Here is a 23,012-nt window from a genome sequence, read left to right as displayed (position 1 = left end):
AGATTGTATAGCGCCGCTACTATCGTAGCTAAAGAAGCGGCGCTATACACAATCTTTGTAGCCACCATGCCAGCATGCAGCATCACATCATCATGGTGACATCACACAAATAATATTAGAAGGGACAAGGTTGCTGTAGTTAGGCTAGTAGGCCTAGCCCACAACTACAGAAAAGGTAAAATAAATGAATATTTTAACTGGTTTATGTGGGCTTATTTTATAGTACTAGTAGGCCTGGTATTCAAATTCTTTGCAAATTATTTGTGACCAATAAATAATACCTAGGCCCCCAGCCAGGGCCCAGCTTAGGCCTAGCCTACTAGGTAGGCCTAGACTTTTTTTAGAGGCCTAACTAAGCTAGGCTTTAGGGCTGCGGGAGCGATTAGCAAAACCGCTAGAGGGCAGCAGATATTTCAAGGGAATAGAAAAGTGTGACCCTTACTTACACTGTTTAAAAGGGTCAACTTGCGAACGAATTTACGAACTCTGATTGCCTATTCAGAAAAAACGAATGACTGTACGATTTGGGTAGGGTTAATACCAAGAGTTGACTCCATTGTCATTGCCACGATTCAACTCCGCGTACGTAACCATGCACGCTATGTCATTGACGCGACAATTCGTCCGATTGGTAAACACATTTTTATGTATTATTATTCTTAAAGACCCCTTCCCTACGTTTTTTAGATCTAATTTAAGATCACAAACTATATTTAATGTAAAAATAATACTATTGCGATAACTTTTTTCGTCTTTAAATAGGTATTCCAATGTAAAAATTAAATTTAATGATGGTATTTTTTCTTTATGTTAATCAAAAGGAACTTTCTGAACATAAACTTTTGCAATTTAAATGATTGAAATCGGATTATCAATTCAAAAGTTATGGTCTGTTAAAGTGCCCAAAAAACAATGATTTTTGCTTGAAAATGGCATTTTTTCTAATTATATTTGGAACCATTTTGAAAGGGTTATAACTTTTATATTAATAACTCCGAGGGCTTTTTGCGCGTATTTTTCCCAATGTCTCAAAAATGTCCAAAAAGTTCCCATCTTTAAATGATTCATAACTTTGAACCAGTGTGTGAATTGACTTCTTTTTTTTTGCATTGCATAGAATGTAATATGTATTTTAGTAAGGTTATTTATATTGATAGGTAGATAATTCTGAAATACAACATAAAATATATATTGTGTTAAAAAACTGTGGGTATAGTTTCTTTTCATTAAATATTATTTTTTGTAAGTATAATTTTTTTTTATAATTCTAGTATTTATAATTATAATCATATATTATTTTAATTGATTTTCGAACCGCCAAAAATAAGAATTAAGCCTGTGCTTATTATGTGTTCGATTCCATTTCGGGCGCCGGGCCGGACGTAGACTCGGCCGCGCCTACAAGTTAAGTTATATATAGGCCTAAAAGCCTAAAGCTAAATTTCGCCGAAGAAATATCAGGAAGAAACAGACGAATTTTAAATTTAACAAAGTTATTACCTCAATAGTATCATGTAACATTAAATAGCCCTTGTGCGCCACTAAATACAGCCGGCAGCGATTTGGGCCACTTAAAACTTGTCACACTCCATTTCTGCTTTTTTTAAACCTGATTGAATATAATACACTGAACATTTTTTAGGTCTTAAGATAGAAAATGAGTATATTAGGCCAAAATAATAAACAATTTACACAAATGATACTAAAAGACTTTTTAAACACTTTTCATAGCACCATAGGCTTACGCTAGTATATAATTGTTTCAACAAAAGTTTTTAAAATGTTTATTAAATAAACGTAGGCCTAGCTTTTTTAGGCAAAAAGGCCTAGGCTAGCCCTAGGCTCTAGCTACCATTTCCAACAAAAACAATCAAGGTCGAAATAAACTATTGCCGTGTTAATGCTGCATTTAATACGCAAGCGGCAAGTTAACATAGCCTACCTTTTATATTATTTTAGATGAAAAATATTGAGTTTTATATTGTTTTATCCATACGTAATTACACTGGCATTAAATATAACATTAAAATGTAGGCCGTTATGAGCCATATATTTCGGCGATTTCTTATCGTGGGGAAATTCCCCCAACCAGAGACATCGATCGATCGAGGAGTAGGCATAGGCTTAGAGGTCCGCCGGCTAGAGGCCTAGGCTATGTACATGCCGGAACAGATGAATTATCGCTATATAAATAACAAGCTTGAACAAAAGAGCTTACGACAATCTTAGGTAAATTTTTATTAAACGTATATAGGCCTACTTGCTTGGCGAATCTATGCCTTTTACATCATTTAACAAGTTCGTAATCGGATCAGGGTACTGTACAGTGAAACCAAAAATCACCGCATCAACAACCTCGTGCGATGTACGATCTGTTGTTCTTTGCATGCTGCAGATCAACATTGGTAGAGTTCATTAATTAAGAGGGTGTTTAAAAATGTGATAGCTATTAAAAACCTGTCTCAACCACTGTGTAATCAAAGCGTTTATTTAATTAAAACTTGGATCCCCCCAAAATTGATAATCACGTATTCTGGTTATCATGTGATTGATTCACGGTTGGTTGCACGCTTCTTTTTCACACGTCCGACGGAGGTGAAATATGTTCGCCAATTTGGCAAATAAGACAATATTTTTCACCATTTCGTTTCATTGCCGTTTGGCTCCCAAAAAAAAAAAAAGCCAACCTTCATTTTTGTCAGTTTAGGGTCGGTCGGGCGTGGCTAACACAATAATTTATTTTTTTTTGGCCTTATTGTTAGATAACTGTTGATTTCATCATTTCAGCCATTGTAAATTTTTGATAATTGATTATTATTAATTCACATGCATGAATTCGTTCAACTTGTTATATTTGAAAAATTGTGAAATGTGATTGTGAAATTGGCCAACGTCCATTATTAAAACTTGATGTGGCCATATTGATATTCTAGGCATTTTGTCTTTTATTGCAGTGAGCAAATACAGATTGGAATAACTGTTCTAACAAAATGAGTACATCAACAAAGGGTAGCAAACCCGGAAAAAAACAAGGTGAACGTCCATTCTATGAGAAACAGACAGACAAAGAAACCAGCTCTGATATCATCAAACAAGCCAGAGTATCACTGAGACCTGTAGATACAGAACGACCTTTTACACCACAAAATAATGATCGAAGACTCTTTCCAACATACGGCAGATCAAATGAACGTCCTCCCTCTGTGTTTAGGTATTTCTGCAGTATTATAACTTTTCATGGTTACAAAAAAACACTGTCTTACGGTACTGAATCACTGTAGAAAACTTATATAATTGGTGTTGATTGTTCAGCAAGGGTTTTTAGGATGCAAGCGTTTATTCGAGGAAGGCATGTTTTTTGGGTGTAATAATATATGGCAACATATATAATCAAATAAATTCCTTCTAAATATAAAAAACAAATGCAACACAATTAATATCAATACAGTACAAAAATAGAAATGTTAAAATACAATATTGTGTGTACATGCATATGGTGGGGGCATTAATTTAAGGAAAAAATCAAGGGGCGTTTATTCCAAATGCTGTTCTAAAGGGGAATTTATTCGAGTTGGAGAGAGGGCTGGCTGTTTATTTGAATAAATACAGTATTCAATATTCTATTGGCTCTATTAATAACTTTTTGTAGATCAATTACGCTCATGCAATTACCTCACACAGCAAAACAAAAAGTAATCACCCTTATAACCATAGCTCCGAAAAACATTTGGAGATCTTTTTTTGTTGAATATGCCATTTTGATATTCATAATAGTTTGACTAAAAATTTGAAATTGAAAGGGAAAAAAAATTATTGAAAAAACTGTAATTTAAAGCAAAGATAGTCAAATTGGCTTAGCCAACATGTCTTTGCTTGAATTTAAACATTTATTTTGTCATAAGTGAAAACGTTATCTCTCTTCTTTGTTTTTTTATACAGAAGTGATTAACTTTATTAAACTACAAAATGCCCTATTCAAAATCTGATTTTATTAATCTTCATTTGTCATGATTTAGGGGACAATACACCTTTGAGTTTGTGCATAACATGTAAACATTGCTAACCTTTTTTGAACAGTTTCCTAGTATTAGTACCCCAATTTAAATGAGAAACCCATTTTTTGTGTGTGTGTAATTATAGCTTGGATTCAGCTCATTTTCTTGGAAGTGATTCACAACCAAATTCTGAAAGTAGTAGACCATCTGGAAGTAGTCGTGCTCCCTCTGGAAGTAGTAGACTGCCACCTAGAAGTTGTCGACCGCCTTCAGGTGGTGCTAGGCTTCAACCTATCAACCATATTCCTGTAAGATAAGAATTGTATTTATTTTATTAACTTCCATCCTATAAACAACTAGTACTAGTAGTAGTATTGCCTTAACAGTACCACTGTCATGCTGATTTGATACATAAGACACTTTGGTGTGTCAATTAATTTCATAGGGCTTGACTCACATTTATTCACCCAGAAGCAGGGTTGTCATTGGGAAATACAATACCATAATATGTAGTGCCAATCATGTGGGGTACATCAGGTAATCATGAGTTTCTAGTAATTGGCAATAGGTAGGTAATAAATAAACTTGTAATGTGTAAACAGGGATAAATTGCTAAACAACCCCAAACAATTGTTGTTGAGCAAATATTAAACTACATAAATTTACTTTCAGGAAATATGTTCATCAAGTCAAGCTGATATATTGCAGATTTCACCACCTAAATTACCCAAACCTCCTGGAGAACAACTTTCAACCACAAGGTCAAGATTGAAATTATTTAACAGAGATGGTTAGTACGTTACTTCTAATATACTGTACTAACTGTATTACTGTAACATAACTATTTTAGACTCGCACTTGCCATAATATCGACATGGGTTTGTGGTGCAATCCTCCATGGTTATGGTGGTAGAATGGGTCTTTTGAACTGCTGCATCATTACCAAAAATCGTGAACGAACGCGAAACACATCCACGTCAAATAGCGAAAATGGGACATTAGATGTTTTGATTTTTAAAGACCACATGTCATAGAAATCACATATTGTAGATTTTTTGTACTTATATTTATAATTTTACAAAAATTACTTTAGTTCCACTACTTCCACAACCACTGGAAAGAAGAAATTCAAACCCCACACCACCAACCAAGTCACCAGTTGATTCCCGTAGGGTGCATAGTGGGCCAAAAGAACGAACCAAAAACTTTTATGAAGAGCGAGGTGAAGGGGAAGGAGCTGAACAGATAAGGGTTCTTTCTGCAGAGGCTTGTATAAATCAAGAAAGAAGGTATGACTATCTGAGTATTTAGAGTAGTATTTTTGTTTGTTACAAACATAACATAGGGGCCTAGGCGATTTCAGAGAAAATCATTTAATATAATTCGCCAAATCTCTGCAGTGGGAAAGCCAGTCGACAAATTGTGTCAAATTTTGACTCGGAGAGGGCGCCCTACTTTTCTAATTTAGTTCAAAATTGCTTAATTTTAGGGTGTTAGAAAAAAACAATGTTTCTGAATTTAGCTTTCGGAAAAATATTAGTTAAATATATTCATAAATGGTTTTAATATATTGTCATGTAAAATTAAATGTCTGAGAGCTTAAAATAAAGCAGCACTTATTTGCTATGCTAGGCGACACAAAATCGTGGTTTCAGTTTCCAATGATAGGGGGCACTTCAAAATCTTCAATGCAGAAGTAAGTCGATTTTACATGAATTAACGGTCAAAACGCATAGTGGCTTTCCCACTGTCTGCCTGTCTGTCTGGGTTTATTCAGAGACTAGGAAAATATGGAATTTTAAGTTGGAGCGAAGACTATTACCCATAAAAGATGTATACTGACCACATAATTCAGAGAATGGTGTAAAATCAGATTGTGTTATGATGCTATAGTATTTTATTTATTTTTTAAATTAATTTTTTTATAAACTTGTTCTTTTTCTCAATAGGCACATTCACATAAGATTGTATCATGCTTTCGTATTGTGATATTGAATATCACGTTAGCAGGAAGAGCGTTCACATAGAATTTAACATTGTGATATAAGTATGCTAATGAGGTGCACTGATGCATGAAAGGCCAAACTCACATGTTTAGTGCACACTTGGGAAGGGATTGTTGATTTCTTTGTAGAGTAGGCCTAGTAGTCCACTTGTGCAGGGCGGAGTCAATCATGATTTAAAGACATTTTTTAAACAGAGAATGAGATTTAAAAAAAAAGCGGTCGCTAAAAATATGAGTATTCATTCATAAGTCCCTGAATGAAACAAGCATGTTGTCGATTTTGTTTTTAATAAGACAGGGTTCTCACCAGCATGCCAGGAGTGCGGGTTACGACTTCAGTCTTCCCTCCCCCCCCCCCCCCCCATAATATAAAATTGATTAAAAAATGTTTGTTTTGTTTCAATAGACTAGTATGTATTGGCCTAGAGTTAGTAGTACGGTACTCAACTGTTTAGTTTAGTAAAGCAGGCTTAATTATCAATGATGTGCCAAACAAAACATTAAGTGTGTAGTGAAGATATATGTAGACAGGATAACGTTTCTATCGTATTGTCGGCGGACTTTTGAAATGTTTACAAAACGGCTAGCAGTACACGTATCATCATAACACGCAACGTACGTTACACATGGTTTTCGCGGAATAATCGCTACATGTGTAAACAAATGCGCATCTCCGGTCGCTGCTGATGAGAGTGTGTGAGACTATCGGCTTAAAGGTTAAATAAAGTTCAGCGCGCAATCAACACAGAGAGACGCATTGTTTAATAACTAAAAATAAAAAACAATGATTGAATAACAGAGAAACAATTTTCAATATAATAATAATTTATTCAATATACTGCAATATACATACAAAAATAGTCATCATTATTATTTAAATTACTAACTTTAGAGAAATCAAAAACCTTTTTTCTTGAAGGCATTTTTTTTTGGAGTTCATTAAAGTCTAGTCGGTTTTGAATTCTTCTATGTTTCTTTTGAGCCCATTGTTTTACAGTGCCCTCGTAGTTAAAATCTTCCACAGAAGGGCCGTCAATTACAATTCGTACTAATCCATCAAGGCTAGCTTGGCTAAGTCTATTTCGATGTACAGTTTTGATCAGTTTCAATTGGGAGAATGTTCTTTTTGAATCTGCTGTCTGGCAAGGTAAAGTCCTGTAAATCATTGCGAGTTTTGCTACATTTGGAAATATTTCCCGAGCCAGTTTGGTTTTGCACAGGTATTCCACTACAGCGTCTACTTTCAAATTTGGCTGCTTCAGGAGACTTTCATGTGCGTAGTTTTTGAAAAGTGTTCATTCTTTAACAATTTCTGCATTAGTGGCGGTTGATTTAAAGTGTTCGTTAAGAGCAGTGATATTGTCGTTTCCGTAGGTTGGGTCAGCTGAATCAAGAAGTTCTGGATTAAAGATGCTAAATTTAGACAGGATACTAACATCAGCAGTGTGAAAACGATTGGTAATGTTCAAAACTAGCGTGTCGATGTATTTTGCACAGATGTGGTTTTCAAAATAGTCCTTGTCGTCACAACGTTCTTTAACATCGATGTCAGCGGCTTTGAGACTGTCAATTAACTTTTGTAGTGCTTTCAAATTTTCACCGCTTACAGTCTTCATTTGTTCAATTGTTGTAATCGTAGATTTCACCAGCGGCTTAATTAGTCCAAATTCAAATTGCCGTGCCTGAAAATCCTTGCATAATTTGCTTACAATTGGTAAAATGTCGCACAATAACATCATCGTAGCAATGAAACGATAAGTTCTGCTAAGATAAAACAGTCCAACAGCTTTCGCGTCACCACGTTCTTCTCCTTCTCGCTCAAGGCTTACTAAGACACTTTTGAAACTGTCCCTCAGTCGCGTCACAGAATGTTCAATACTAAGCCAGCGTGTTGAAGAAGGTTCAATTAGTTTGAGGATCTTTTCGTTCAGAGCTGCCTGTACAGAATGCAAACCTGCGGTACGAACAGCACTATTGTCAAAGAAGTCATACAACTGACATAAAATAGAGTTAAACTTTTTCACAAAAGGAACGGCGGCTGCTGCTTGAGAGGTAGCCAATTGAAGTCTATGTCCGCAGCAGTGTATTCCAATTGCAGAAATTGCATGATTCTGGAGACGTTTTACAACTCCGTTGTGTTTACCGGTCATCACGGCTGCTCCATCTGTCCCAATTCCGCACATATTGTCAAAATTCAGTTCATTTGCAGCAAAATACGCAGTTACGTGCTTGGTAATTGTCTCGGCATTAAGTGTAACGTTTTCCGTATTATTATCCAGTACTGGCTTTAGTGGCTCAATTAGCTTAAAAAATCTAACACAGAGATTACCAGATGCGTCCAAAAAACGGCAATTTAAAGTCAATTGTTTGCTCACACTAATATCGGTTGTTTCATCCAACATTTCAGTTGTTTTAGTGCATGCACAAGTTGTTTTAACAAGTCAAGAAGAGGTTCAAAGTTTGTTGTATGTGGAATTCTCCGTTTGGCAAGAAAATACAAGCATTTAAATGCAGAAGTAATTGCATTGCTAGCAACCTCTGGTTGAATCACTTTACCAATGTCGTCACTGGATTCGGCCAACAGTTCAAGTTTTACCGCACATAAATGTTGGCTTTAGATTTCTTGGTAGCCGGTGTTGCTGGTGGTCGGTTTTCTTCATTACGTTTCCGTTTGTTAGACAAGGTAAATCCAAATTTAGCTAAAGACATAGTCGATAAACTTCTGGAACGATAATAACTTCTGGAACGATAATAACTTCTGGAACGATAATAACTTCTGAAACGATAATAACTTCTGGAACGATAATAACTTCTGGAACGATAATAACTTCTGGAACAATATGACATCATTCTATACGTTTTACCTGGTTTTGTAGCAAGAAGGTGCGAAAGTAGCGAATCAGAACCACGTTTTATTTTTGTGTTTTTGTTTTGTCCTGACACACTTCTAAGTTTGTACCAATTATGGTCCATGGCGTTTTTTGGGTGGTTTTTGAGGGGGTCTGGAGATTAGACCCAACCCTGTGGATCACGCTGATAATGGTATTTGGGCTCAAACCTTCTGTGTGGTATGGGGTGAAATCATGTGTTACAGGCTCTTGGCCTATGAACATTTTGAGACCAAATAAGAATTGTTACCAGTGGTTGCTGAGATACAAGTACCTATTTGTGTTTGTTCATATAACCCTTGACCCTAACCTTTTGTAACATTGTTGAAAATGTGTTTCAAATAAAATGTATATTTCAACCTATTTGAGACCAAATCTAAGTCTCTACATCCAGTAGTTATGGAGAAACAAACATCATAGGTCAGAAATGGCATTTTTCGGTCATGTTTTCGATTATGAGATTTATGTACATATTGGTCTTGGTCTTTATAACCTTTCACCCTGAAATTTTGACCTTTTTGCTACATTTTCAAAATGTGTAACCAAGCAAAAAATGATTAACCACCCTAAACCAATTTCTGAAGACAAATTCTCTGGACCTCAAAGTTAAAGCTACTAGAGTAATTGGGGTCGCACATGGATAGGTTTATTTTAAAGTATAGTAATACTTATTTATAGTTTATACTTTATACTTGTAGCTACCCTAGTAGTGTACTTAGTTTTTGTTTAACAAGTATAAACAAGTTTTCAAATATATCTGTAGATAGCATTAATGAAGAATCCATTAAGTTTTGGTCACTCTTTAGTTGACTTTGTTGACGTCCTCTACAAAAAAAACCTTTTCCAACCCATGCCTATGAATTTTTTTAATAAACTTAAAATAATTTTTTTTCCAGTCAGCGAACCAGTAATGTTAGTTTAACACCCAGTGAGAGAAAGTACTCATCAGGCAGAACCACAAAACCAGGTAACATAAACAATTTTCAACATACAGTACAGTATACAGAACTCACAGTATGTATGATACAGCTATAGAAAATCTATTATCGATCGATATTACCTTACATTGTCATTTATTTTGAGACGAGGAAACATGATGTCAATTTCAAAGCTCTTTACAATAACCGATCATCTGGTGAACATTACTTAAAGTAAGGTGTGTTTTAAAAAGATAACTTTTGTCACCAACAATGAGTTATTGTATTGTTTTTGTAAGGTTATTTCAAATAGTCGGGCCAAGCTGATCGATGAACAGGAGGAACAAAAAGTTTCGAACATGTTTCTACAATTGTATTTACTGTCTAGTTCACATATGTAAACAGGCACAAGGCCATTTACACCATTATCTATATATAAATTATTGTTCATAGTTCATTTAATTTGTCCAAAAGGAAATTCATGTTGAAATACAATTGCTCAAAATTAGTTGAAGGTTAGTAACACAGAAAAAGACAATAATATTTAAAAAATACAACATAGCTACAAAATTACTCATTAATCAGGGAGTTGTAATTAGAGGGAATGGCATCGATTTTATCAACCGATCTACAGCCAATCAACGACCAGCCTTGTTCTATCAACCATTTTTATGTCTTTTGTTCCGAGGGTCCTTTTCCGATAAATATGTGCCCTCTCTTGAACAAGTGTTTTAAGCATGCATAGTAGAAATTATTTTGCTTTGCTGTTCAATTATAAAGTTATCGTGAGACAATTCATTAAAAAAAAATCTTTTAATTTCTAATTTTCCGTTCAAAAGTTATATTTATTTGAAGTTCTCAATTACATATGTTTGTTCACACACATTGTAAATATAATAACACTTTGTGAAGTATTTGTAAAGTTATTACTACTTAAAAATTGGTCCAGACCTCAAAAAGTGCTATTTTTGAGGTCTGGAAAATTGCTCAAAATTGACTGGATATTTTGTGGAGAACCTTTGACAATAGTGTGGGAAATATGTTTATTTCAAAATATCAACTCTCAAAATCTAGACCCCGGAACGTTGGACGAAATCCATTTTCTAGGCCTTTTTTGAGCTACTGCTTATGGCCTACATTGTGCGACTCTATAATGAAGTTTCCTGCACATCTACAGTTGGGGGTCAATCTTTTGACCTAGGTCAACATGTGCTATTTGTGTTGCAGCTAAAAACTGCTCTGTAATAATCTGTTAAAACATTCAATCGATTGAGTGTTTTTAATCGGTTAAATATCATTTTGCGCCGTTTCTGCTTCCCAAAAATAATCAATTAAAAAAATAATTGGTGAATAATTGATTATTCCTGTTTAGTAGAAACAGACCCTCTGTATTTTTTTAAGTGTTTGCTTTTTTCTGCCTAATTATCGTCATTATTATCATCATTATTATTATCATTATCATCATTATTATTATTATTATATAAAATAATTTAGCAAATTATTATTAAGTTCACTACATACAATGAAGATGGTCTTCTATTTAATTGGCTTACAGGTATTGGAAGCCGAAAAGAAAAAGAAAGCCCAGAAGAATGTTTATTATGGAACACTAACATTTTGCCAATAGTTGAACAGCTAGTTCCTAAAAACAAAGGTATGACTAATCTCTTCATGGTATATTGAGGTATATATTGTAGAAAAACAAAAACATAAAATGTACAAAACAGCACTGAATACAAAGTACAAACAATATTTTTAAATACAAACGATATTTTGGGTGGGGTCATAAAGTATGACATACTGTATGTCAAAATTTCAAAATTACCATAATGGAAATTTACATACATTTTAATTCAGGCAATTCATTCTAGATTTAAATTCTACAAATTTATTTTCTGTTTATACTAAACGAATAAAATGTTATCAGGTGTCGAATATGCATACCCACTGTAAAAAAAACAGTAATAAAAAGGACACCACATTTCATAAATTTGTAAACTTGTTATGAATAAAATATCAGAAGAATGTATATTTTATCATGAATGACAGTTAACTATGCTCTTTTTTGTTTAAGCATACCAGAGTTTATTTTAAATTCATTTTTTCCTTTTTTTTTTTAGGTTTTCAATGTTTCTATTTTTTTTTTTAACAAAATTAACATTCAAATAAAAGTAAAACGTACCCACGGGCCAAGAGGTATTTGTTATTTGCATCACGACTTTGCAACGTCTTTTAAATACAGGCTCCCTATCTTGGCCGTGGGACAAACACTGAAATATGGCTTAGTTTTTTAGTTTCGTGGTCCCCCTCTGGCAACTACCTTATCATTTGTAGAATTGTTCTACATATGAATCTTATTATAAAAACCCAACTCGCCAGTGAAAAAAGTTGCACATTAATTAATTAGATCGATTTTAGGATTATTAATTAAAAACATGAGCTCTCTTGCCAAAATTATTTAAATATCCCTATTCTTTTGCATTACACAAAAAATATGTTTGCATTTTTACAAATTAAACTAGAAAGCCACTTAATGCTGTTTGTGATTTAGGCTAATTTCACTACAAGCATGTGTATGCGAGTTTGGTGTAATGGTTATGTAACAAGCCTTTCAATTAACAATAGCTTCAGTTGACTAACAATAGAACAGCAACGCGAAAATCAAACGAGTGAATTTGAAAAGAAATAGTGTTTTTAAACTACTCGCATAAAAAAAACGTGCACATTAAATTAAATTATGTTTTTAAATAAAATTACAAATCACCAATTATAACTCTTGCCTCTTGTACAAAAATGAAGTTTTTTGGACAAGTAGGGGCGCGTTTATACAACACGCTATTACACGCATATTCAACACGCCTACGAAAAGTGTGTTGTATAACACCGAAGAGATTCCGTGTAATGAGATTTTAATTGCAAAAAAGGCTACTTGGCTGAATCCTAAAATTTTGTGGATTCCCGGTTGCTGTTGGCGTGTAGGAAGTGTCCTCAGGGTATTGTTTTGACCTCTCGTTAAATATAAGTATGTGCTGTGAAAATGTTGACCAAATCTAGTAGATTGTGCTTTTTTTGCATATTTTAACTGATTTAGCACTTAACATTAACGCTAATTAATGTTGGCATAATTTGGCAAAATGTAGCATAGTTTTATCCTAATTCTAAAACATTTTTTTTTTAATTTCAAAAGCAGATTTAAAAAATCAATAACTGAATAAACTAAATTTTAAACGAAATCATCCGTTTTATTAAAATCCTTAATAAACTAATATTAAAGGGGGATTCTGGGTTTAAAATTGCTTTTAAATATCGTTTATTTATTAAATAAAAAATATTATAACAATATAGACATGTCAGAATGAAGAAGTAATAACGAGAAATTAAAAAATTAAATTTCATATACATTTTAGGGTAAATTCATGGAAAGTCTGTTTTTCAGCAGCTTAGGGAAGCTCATTAATATTCATGAGATATTCACAAAATCACGTCATCAGTGGATTCCAAACTCGCGACGTCATGTACGTTGTGTTTGTCAACTAATTTACATCTCTCTCCCCTGTCAAACCACGACCACCCGATCATTGTGAAATACATTTTTTGTAGATTTTCTAAGCTAGGCCTAAAGTGTAATAATAACAGTAGTAGCATATATTTATTTGACATTTAATGAAATACAAAATTTAGTACAGATTACTCCATGGTACAGATTATATATAGATTGTATACAGTTATACTATTTTTATACCTCGAATAGTTCAGATCGTATTATCGGCTTCAAGTACTAGGCTAGGCCTAGCCTAAATCATTTTTTGTCATGGGTGAGAGCCATTCTGACTAGGGATTCCATGCCACGATGGCTACCCTACGTTTTAAAACATTGGGGCCCATCATGGGCCTAGCTAGCCTATTACTAAACGATTGGCCCATAAATAACAAAACTCAGTGGATCCAAACCCATCCTATCAACCAAACTCCTAAACAATCTAAACCTAAAACGTTCTACAAAATCGGCTGTAAATATTGAGGCAAAACAAGGTCCGATCGCCGTCCGCACGTATGGTGTCCCGATCGTCTAAGTAGGCCTAAAATAGGCCTAGTTTACTCTCCAAAAAAGCGGATACTGCATCAAGCAAGTAGACCAGGTAGTAGGAAGGAGACCTGGCCGATCCGGCCCAGTTAAAAATTGAGCTAGCTAGTGTAGTAGACCCTATGCGAATTGATACTACCAGGCCTTTTACTATAGGCTACACTTGTTAAAATTAGCAATACTAATATGTTTACAAATATTCCAACTCTCTCATTCGAGCTATGTTATCTATACCATTCCGGTAGGTCGAGTCGACCTTCAATCAAATACTGTACATCGTTTATGTTGTGATTATAAACGGGGTATACTCGACCCGACCAGTTTGGTATTGTATACTGTATCTGCTTATCACGTGACGATGCCAAGCATGGGCAGAGAGAGCACGTGTATCATCGTCTCGCTCTCCTCGCTCAGCAGGAATGTATACGTTACGCTTCATTGATTTTGAAGGCTTTCCCTAAGTCAGTGCGAAAATCGGCAAACGTAAAGTGCAAACATATCTAAGTTTTCACTGTTTTGATAAATTTTCATAGAAAATTGACTTCATAAATGGGAAGACCGACTAAAATTACATCAGATAAGTATAATTTTACAAAAGTAATTGATATGGTTAATGATAACGAGTCGTCGGAAGATTGACCATTTCACGAATTTCCTATTCTGTAACACAGTGTCATATCGCCGTAGCTGCACTTGTAATCTGGCCTCATTTCACAGCCTTCGTTCTGCTTCACTGGGCGCTTATATAAATTGAAACTTTTACCGTTCAAGAGACAAACAAATATATTTTACATTTTTTACTATTCATTTTAAACCCGGAACCCCCCTTTAATTCATAATGCATGCGAGTATATATACAACTTAGGATTATGAACTATGGTATAACACGATATTACGATTTAATGTATAACTGCAAGGTTGTTGTGGGGTTGACCTCGGCCCGTGCAACACGCCAAAAATTAAAGACGTGTTCAAATTTAGGGTGTTGTATAAACACAGCCTAGTTCTCGAGAAAATGCAATTCCAGTTTACTTGTTACTTTAAGACTGCTCGCCGGCTTTTGAAAAATTCTGTCCTATCCTTTAACACTAGTAGGTCTGAAAAGTATACTAAAAAGTGGTAGTAGTACTACTATTAATACTGTATATTATATTGAAATGTGTTGATTTTGTATCAAAACATTATAAATAAATGAACATTTTTTATGAAACATAAAGATGATTAATGTCAGTGTATTGTAGTATAATTGTAAATTACTATAGACAACCTTTATTTATACTCATCACATTTATTAAAGACTTAGTAACATAAATACTATATAACAAGTTATAATTATCACAAAATTTATAAATTTTAGTTTGATATTGCATTTAAAGTGGAGCTACACTCAGACTTTCTCAGCTTATATTATGTTTAAGTATGTTTAATTGAAAGTGATTACATACAAAAAACAGGGAAGATATGGCAATATTTTCCAAAAACTAATTTCTAAAAAATCGGTCAGAAAATAGTGTTTTATACTACATTACACTTTTTCAGTAACTTAGGGGTTATTAGTTTACAATACGTCGCAAAACGCGTTACACTTAGCAACTGACGCGTTTTAGTCGCCGGTGAACGCGTTGGTGAAATGTCTCCCCTTTGGTAAATTATGTGTTGGAAAATGGCGAATCAATTTTATACAAGGGAGTTGTAAAATAATTTTTACAACTCCCTGTTTATACACACAATTAATACGATTTGTTTAGGCCCAAGTAATATTTCCGATAAAAATGTCAGCATAATTTACATGTAACATCATGACTTGCACTGTACAACAACAGCATAATAATCTTAATCAAATTGCTTATTAATTTTAAGCTAGGCCTAGCTAAATCGTCTGCTCAGCCTAGCTAGCTAGGCTTGAATTCATGTCTAGGTAGGACTGTTTAGTCATGGGTTCGAAAATGCTTGGTCGTTTCGTCCCATTTATCGTTCCTGGGTTTTCTCGCACATTAAGAATTGTGAAACACAAAATTCTCTACAAAACAAGACTGGTATTGCTCAGAATAGTAAAGAATAGTAACGGATGTGGAAGCTTATGTCTGACTGAAAAGCAACTATTCAGGTACCCTATCATGGCCCATGGGTAGGCCGAGATTGGGTGCCATAACAAACTTCACTGCTGTAAGGCTATCAGGCAGCCAGCTAGAGGCCAAGCAGCATCGTTACATACCTAGACTCTAGTAGGCCTAGGCCTAGCTTTATTGAATATATAGCCACGTCTTTCTCAAATCTCGTTAAATTTGACATTTTAGTAATAATCTCATAATCACTTATTACACTGTGAAACATGATAGGGTCACATCCAGAATGTTTTAATATACTTTTCGCCCGTCAAAAATAACATCGCGACAATAACAGATCGCCAGCTGCAGTGTGAAAAATGTCGTGAGAAATGTCACGTGATCATACTCCCTAGCAAAGTAAAAAACCCAATTGGACCCAACGGGGGAAAGTGTATATTTACGCGAAATTGCGCAATGTATACGCAATAACAATACCAGAAATAAAAAGATCTGGAAAAATTACATATAAAAACATTTTACTTTTTTTTTTTAGTGAAGAAATTAATTTTTTAGGAATATTCAAATTTACCCCCCTTTTGCATGTAAAAGAATAGGAAATTACAAGGTATCCCCCCAAAACGCAAAAAGGCATGATTTTCAAGAAAATCATACTCATTGAAAAAAATTTCAAAAAAATATGAAGTATGAGGGATGATATTTTTAAAGAATAGTTGAAATGTATGAAAAATAGCAATTTTCTGGGTGGAGCTCCACTTTAATAACAGGATATGAAATTGGTTTTTTTTAAACACCATTCAAAAAATATTATGTTGCATATAGCATGTTTATTTTTTATGGCAAGGTAATATTTATTTCCACACAACATAAAAGAAATTTAATAAGTGAATATCAATTCAACATGAGTTGCTATAATATATTTTAAAGAAACTTTGAGTCATAGCCATGCAATACTGTACAATACTGTAAAATGTACTGGTGATAATGGCGTCAATAGTATTAAAGTACAAGATGTATGGCATATTGTTTTTCTACTATGTAAAAATCACTAGCTATAGTATTATATATATATATATTTGACTAGCAGGTACTCGTCCAATGGACAGGCACCATGATAAATTAAATGCATACATGCATTTCTAGAAATCGATATAGCATGTCATTGTTAGAGTCTAAGAACAAATACGCAGAGTGTGTATATTATAATATCCTGCATTAATAAAGCGCTTTATGTTGTGAAAACTCGCTAAGCGCTCTGATCATACAGTAAAAACTAACCCAAACCGAAGTATGGAGATACGCCCTTGTCGGTTACCAGGATTCGGTCTAAATTGAACCCTGGTGAGCACCAGTTGTGTCTCGGAACTTCTCATCGTACATCGAAAGTCCAGATGGTACGCATGCATACATCTGGAAAATAAACTGATTTCCCCGACAGAAAATGGTCTACGCTTGCGGACGCATTCCCCTCAAAATAAAAGGCCTCTTAGCTCAGCCCCAACTACAGAACTGGTCATGGATACTTATACATTTCGTTTCATATTTCGAAGTATAATCCAATTTTTAAGATACATGCATGACATGAGCTGTCTTTGATCAGCAGAATTGTAAACTCAACAAGTAACAGTTCAAATACTAATAGTGATAATGATTTTTTATTTTGTATGACAAATATAAAGAATACATTGGTGTTTAAGGTAAAAGAAAAAAACAAGCATACCAAAGTGCATAGGTACATACAATCATTGATATTAAAGTATGGTTCATCTGTGTGGGTCACAGGGTTTCAAAAGCCTGCTAAGAGGGATTCAAATTCTGGTGGTGAGATCCTTGGCTGAGGTTATAAAGATTATAAATATAGTCACTTCCATTACAATGTATATATCCTCTGCAAAATATAATCAGTATTCAAATAGTAACCAATCGAAATCTAAAAAATGGCTATTACAGTATTATTACGATTGATTCTATAATAATATACATTATAATATGAACAAATAGGCTAGACATATATAAAAAAATTTTTTTTTATAAATTTTTTTTAATAAAACCATATAATTGGCTACTGTCATTCCAGTAATCCGACAGGCCCTCTGTCAGTGATGGTATTTTGTTTAATAATTATTCTTCCGAGTCGATTATCATTTTAAAATTTGTTATGCTTTTTGTTAAAAATCATTATAGAATAGGGATGTGGCAAGAACAGAAAGTTTTAACTTGATATTACCATGTATTTTATATGTGCAATCAACAATAATAATAATTATTACCGTCATGTAATAACAAAATTAATTATAAATGATTGTGTTAATTGTAATTTTTAGTCAAGTGTTTTCATCTCACATTTTCTGTCTACGCCATCTGGAGAAAAATGTATGAAAACATCTTCAAAACATTGGTACAAAAACAACACCAATCGATTGCACGATTTCTTTCATTTGTCTTTGTTTTATCATGTTTTGTATGGCAAAAGTAACAATAACATAACAAATAACATATATAAAACAAATAAAATATAATATCAATTGCTTGTTGGTTTCACGATCCTTTATCTTGTCAATCAGGTCGACTAAGTACTTTTAATGTTTTCCAGTTAATGTTAATGCTCTCGGCAGAATATTTCTTCCAATCAAACAGCAACCATGTGTTTGATTTCGGCGTCAAAATAGTGTATTTTAACAAAATAAGGATTTTCTTTAATGATTCTTTCCTTTAGTAACATCAACATTTTTTGGAAGTCATGTTCGCCTTCGCATCCAATTATACCTTGTTTTGCAAAAATTGCCTTCATTAATTGTGTGAGTCATTTTCCTTTGTATTTTTGTACCAATTTTTAAAAGATTTCTTTGTACATTTTCTCCAGACGGCGTAAACAGAGAATTTGAGATGATGACTGGAATGTAAGCTGAAAACACAAAACTAAAAATCATAATTAACACAATCATTTTTATTAGGTTATATGCATTATCATGCCTATAACCTTATTGATTCTGTCAGAATCTTTATTATTTCTTTCCTTAGCACTATTTTGTCATTTAATTATCTTGAGATCAATTTCATCTAGCTAAGTAAACTTTTCAGAGTATATTATGGACTGGAATCGATTTGATTATCTTTCAAGGTGCGCAATAAAAATGACGCGGTCTACACCTATTCTTTGAACAGAATGACTTCATAAAACGGTTTGGATCAGTGAGTAAAACGTTGTGGCCATTTATATCAATGCTTAGTATGTTTGAGTTCGACAGGTGTAATTATTGAGTATCACCGCTTAAAGTTAAAAATCAAAACTAGACAACAATGTCATTACAAAACTTACAAAAAAAATACGAAACCTCCCACAAAAAAATATGAAAAACCATGAAATAAAAAAAAATGTAAATGAACAAAAAAAACACACACACAAAATAAAACAAATCCAAATTGGTGTCATGTTTCCGCTAACGAAAAAATATACCCAATATATATTTTAATAAGGTCCCCTCTGGTTCTTCTCTCCTCCAAAGACCAAATACAATCAAGCGTTCCTCATAGCTTAACTCCTTCATACGTTTAGGTATTTTATAGCTCATCTCGAAACCTTCTCCAACAAAGTGATATCTTTACTATATTGTGGAGACCAGATGTGGCTAACTAGCCCCATATATAAACACTTGACATTAGCAACAGACTGATATTCAAAAGATATCTTGATACAGCAAACCTACCGATTTTGTTTTAACGATTGGCCAATCATGAGGTTCAAGAACGGAGAATGAACAACATCCATAAAATCATGCAAAGGTTGATCCATGGTCAGCTTTTTCAAATCATTTGAGCAATAAGAGGGGTTATTTTTAGTTACAATGTAAGAAGAATTGTTTCTGTAACTAATAATATTTTTGATATCTCATAGTCATAATATAAAACAAACTCTGAAAATTATTATTAAATATTTTGAACTGTATTTGTTCATCTTCAGGAATGAAGATGAACAAATATATTTTTTTGTTTGTTTTATATTATCAATAATATTTTTAATTTGTAGAAACTGAAGAAATAGACAGGATGTGCATATTATGTGATCAGTTGTTCAGTGTGTTATCAAAGTTAAACATGCTAGGAAGGACAGCAATAAGAAGAAGTGAAACTCTTAAAATTGTGTACAAACTAATTGACCTGGACTCAGCAGAACTTTCATTAAAGGCCTCAAGAATTGTTTTGGCAGTAAGTAATTATTTAATAATGTAATAGAGTCATATTTCTACCAATTTAAAATCTTACTAATAATTCCTTGAATTGTAAAATTTTTTTAAGGGTGGCTTCTTTTCAAAATGAATGTTGTTAACTACAATAATATGATTTTTTAGAGATTCCCTGTCAATTTTACATATTTGCCAACAAAGCAGACAAGAAGAAGATACAAGATGCAAAGCACCATTTTCAATACAATAATAGTGTAAAATAATAACTAGAAATTGCAAAATTTGCAATTGTGTGCTATGATTATTTGAGCGGCGGATTCAGTCTTATTTAAACAAAACAAGGCCATATGCATGGCTGCAGTCGCATGCTCAAGATAGTGAGCTGTAGAGTCGTGTTGCACGCGACTAAAAATAGCTTAATGCGGCTCGAGTCTTCTAGTGGATTTTAAGACTGTTTTAATCGAGGAGTTTAAATTGGACATTCACAGTGTGAAACGCCAAATTGTGCTTTGCCTTGTATGCAAGGATTAGGACCTTATACTGTGTTCTTTGTTGCACTGGTAACCAGTGAAGATCTGCAAGCATTGCATTACAGTAGTCAAGCCTGGATCCCACAAATACATGCACAAGCTTCTCTGTAATTTGTTGATCGATACTTTCACAGTTGGCCAATATATCTAATGACGCAGATGCAAATCGGGCAATGGTTTTCAGATGAGCATTTATTAGTGACAGTCCAAATCCAGATCCTTTACAGTCTTTGAGGAAATGACAGTGATGTTAGCAGGATTTAATGATAATGGTCGTGTTTTTGATGAGAAAATTATGATTGATTCTTGTGAGACGACAAATGGCACTATTACTTTAGTACTCACATTGGTTGATAAGTTTTTGTACTTTAAACTGCAAAAGTTGGCCGTGCTTCTCTTTATGATTTGGAAAATATCTTTAAATGTCTATGTAACTAACTTTAGAATTTTATCTTGTTTGTTGGTTTCTTCACACGAATGATAGTTACAGTACATTTGTTTTTTAAATCAGTCAAGGTTTTTTTTGCTCTTATTTTTGTTATTTCTAGTTTTCTACACTCTATTAACATGTCTGATGACTAAAAACATGACATTATCTATGTGGTGAACTTTATATTGTTAGATGGGTCGATGTTATCTTAGTGTCGGTTTATAAGTGAGAGCGCATCTTTGTGTACGATGGCAAACATATCGTCCACATAGCGTCTCCAAAATCAGTGTTTTATATTTTCCTCTGCGCTCCTCTTCTAACCATTCTAGATAGATATTTGCTATTAGCAATTCCTTCATGTTGTTTATATATCTGTTGTTGAAATGTGAAATATGTCGCATCAATGTGTTGATGGAAGAGGTCCATAAAATCTTCTACTGTGAGCTTCGTTCTCTGGTGTAAGTATGTTCTCACTACTTCCAGAGCTTGGGTTCTAGGAGTTTTTGTAAATAAGGAAACAACTTCAAATGAAACAATCACTTCATTCTCCATCATTGTAACCTGTTTTAAATCGTCTGCCATTTCTTTCAAGTTATTAACATGATATTCGTTTAAACCAACCAAAGGACTTAATATTTCCTTTGCGATGAACTTGGAAACGTGATAGAAAACAGAATTAATGTTATCCACAATTGGTCTGAGTGGCCAGTCGGGTTTGTGAATTTTTGGTAAGCAGTAAATTATTTCAGAGTATATATATAGAGTCAATTTCAATCTGTCATAGCTCCTCGGAATGAAAAGTAACCCGCATGATTATTATTGAAGCTATTGAATTGTAGATATGAATTCATATAAAAATGTTGTTTATCTGATGTCATGACATCATCATATGGCCAGTTCATTTTCATCTCTTTAGTGAAATTCTGAGCAAAAAAATATTTTTCAATGAAACTTTATGAAAGTGTATTTCATAATATGGAGCAACTTTTGACATGATAAAAACGGCGTGCTATGCAAAGAAGTACGCGTATTTGAAATTTCAAAATGCGCAAAATTAATTTCTAATCAATTTCGCATACATTTCAGGTGATTTTAATTGCAAAATAATGAATAATTAGTTGCAAAATGCTAAAGAATAGGTAATTTAATGCAAATTTGTGAAAAAATATACCTATTATTAAACTGTCACTGTCATATAGTTGATTGAAATAGTAAAGTACATGTAACGATACACCACTACGACGTTTATATTTTTTGTAATTAATAATTAATACAATTAACGTCAGTAATAAAGTTTATTTTTATTATAATTATGTGTTTAAACAGTACCCACACTCACAGTAAGTAAATATGGTTTTAAATGTATTTATTGTCAAAGTTTTTAAGTTTATCCCCCAAGGGCCCATAAATTTGTGTTATACCAAATAATTATACTGGAAGACTGAGCGATTGGAATGTTCCATTCATCGCCAACCAATACGTTTGTTTAACCAATTTCAGCTATTAAAAACAATTATCGTAGAAGGAGATAGGTAAATGCGAAGCTGGATTCACCAGAGTAAACCAACATGAAAATCCAAAGGGAAGAAGACATGTTATTTGTTGTTGATGACACAGAGCCCTCCAAAAGCCAGAATTTTGTAAAGAAATCCTTACAGTCTTGAACTTTGTAATCTGTTTGTTTGTTTTTTTTGTGTTTTTTTTTCTATAGGTCTACTGTACAGTGTGTATTCATCCATCAATGTTTTTTTATTTGAATATCTATCATTTTCACATTATTTTCAATTTTGTTGCATTTTTAAAAAGTTGAAAGATGAACAACCATACTTATCTTCAACAAAGTAAAATATTTAAAAACGAAAATTTCATTCAGAAACAATTTCCTGGCATCATAGACATCATACTATTTTTAA

At 33.5% G+C, this 23,012-nt stretch overlaps 1 protein-coding gene across 1 annotated transcript in view; it reads left to right on the top strand.

The window, feature by feature from the left end:
• The first annotated feature begins 27 nt into the window (after positions 1 to 27).
• LOC144849183 (armadillo repeat-containing protein 2-like) overlaps positions 28 to 23,012 on the top strand; it is a 39,069-nt gene continuing 16,084 nt past the window's right edge. Inside the window, exons 1-8 of the mRNA XM_078706217.1 lie at positions 28 to 175; positions 2,955 to 3,211; positions 4,141 to 4,303; positions 4,668 to 4,785; positions 5,089 to 5,284; positions 9,785 to 9,855; positions 11,361 to 11,459; positions 19,983 to 20,161. Of these exons, the coding sequence (XP_078562343.1) occupies positions 2,991 to 3,211; positions 4,141 to 4,303; positions 4,668 to 4,785; positions 5,089 to 5,284; positions 9,785 to 9,855; positions 11,361 to 11,459; positions 19,983 to 20,161 (1,047 nt within the window). The 5' untranslated portion in view covers positions 28 to 175; positions 2,955 to 2,990. The remainder of the gene's footprint in view (positions 176 to 2,954; positions 3,212 to 4,140; positions 4,304 to 4,667; positions 4,786 to 5,088; positions 5,285 to 9,784; positions 9,856 to 11,360; positions 11,460 to 19,982; positions 20,162 to 23,012) is intronic.

Source organism: Antedon bifida, chromosome 7, assembly GCF_963402885.1.
Source record: "Antedon bifida chromosome 7, ecAntBifi1.1, whole genome shotgun sequence".
Classification (NCBI taxonomy): domain Eukaryota; kingdom Metazoa; phylum Echinodermata; class Crinoidea; order Comatulida; family Antedonidae; genus Antedon; species Antedon bifida.
This window is presented reverse-complemented; position numbering and strand designations above follow the sequence as displayed.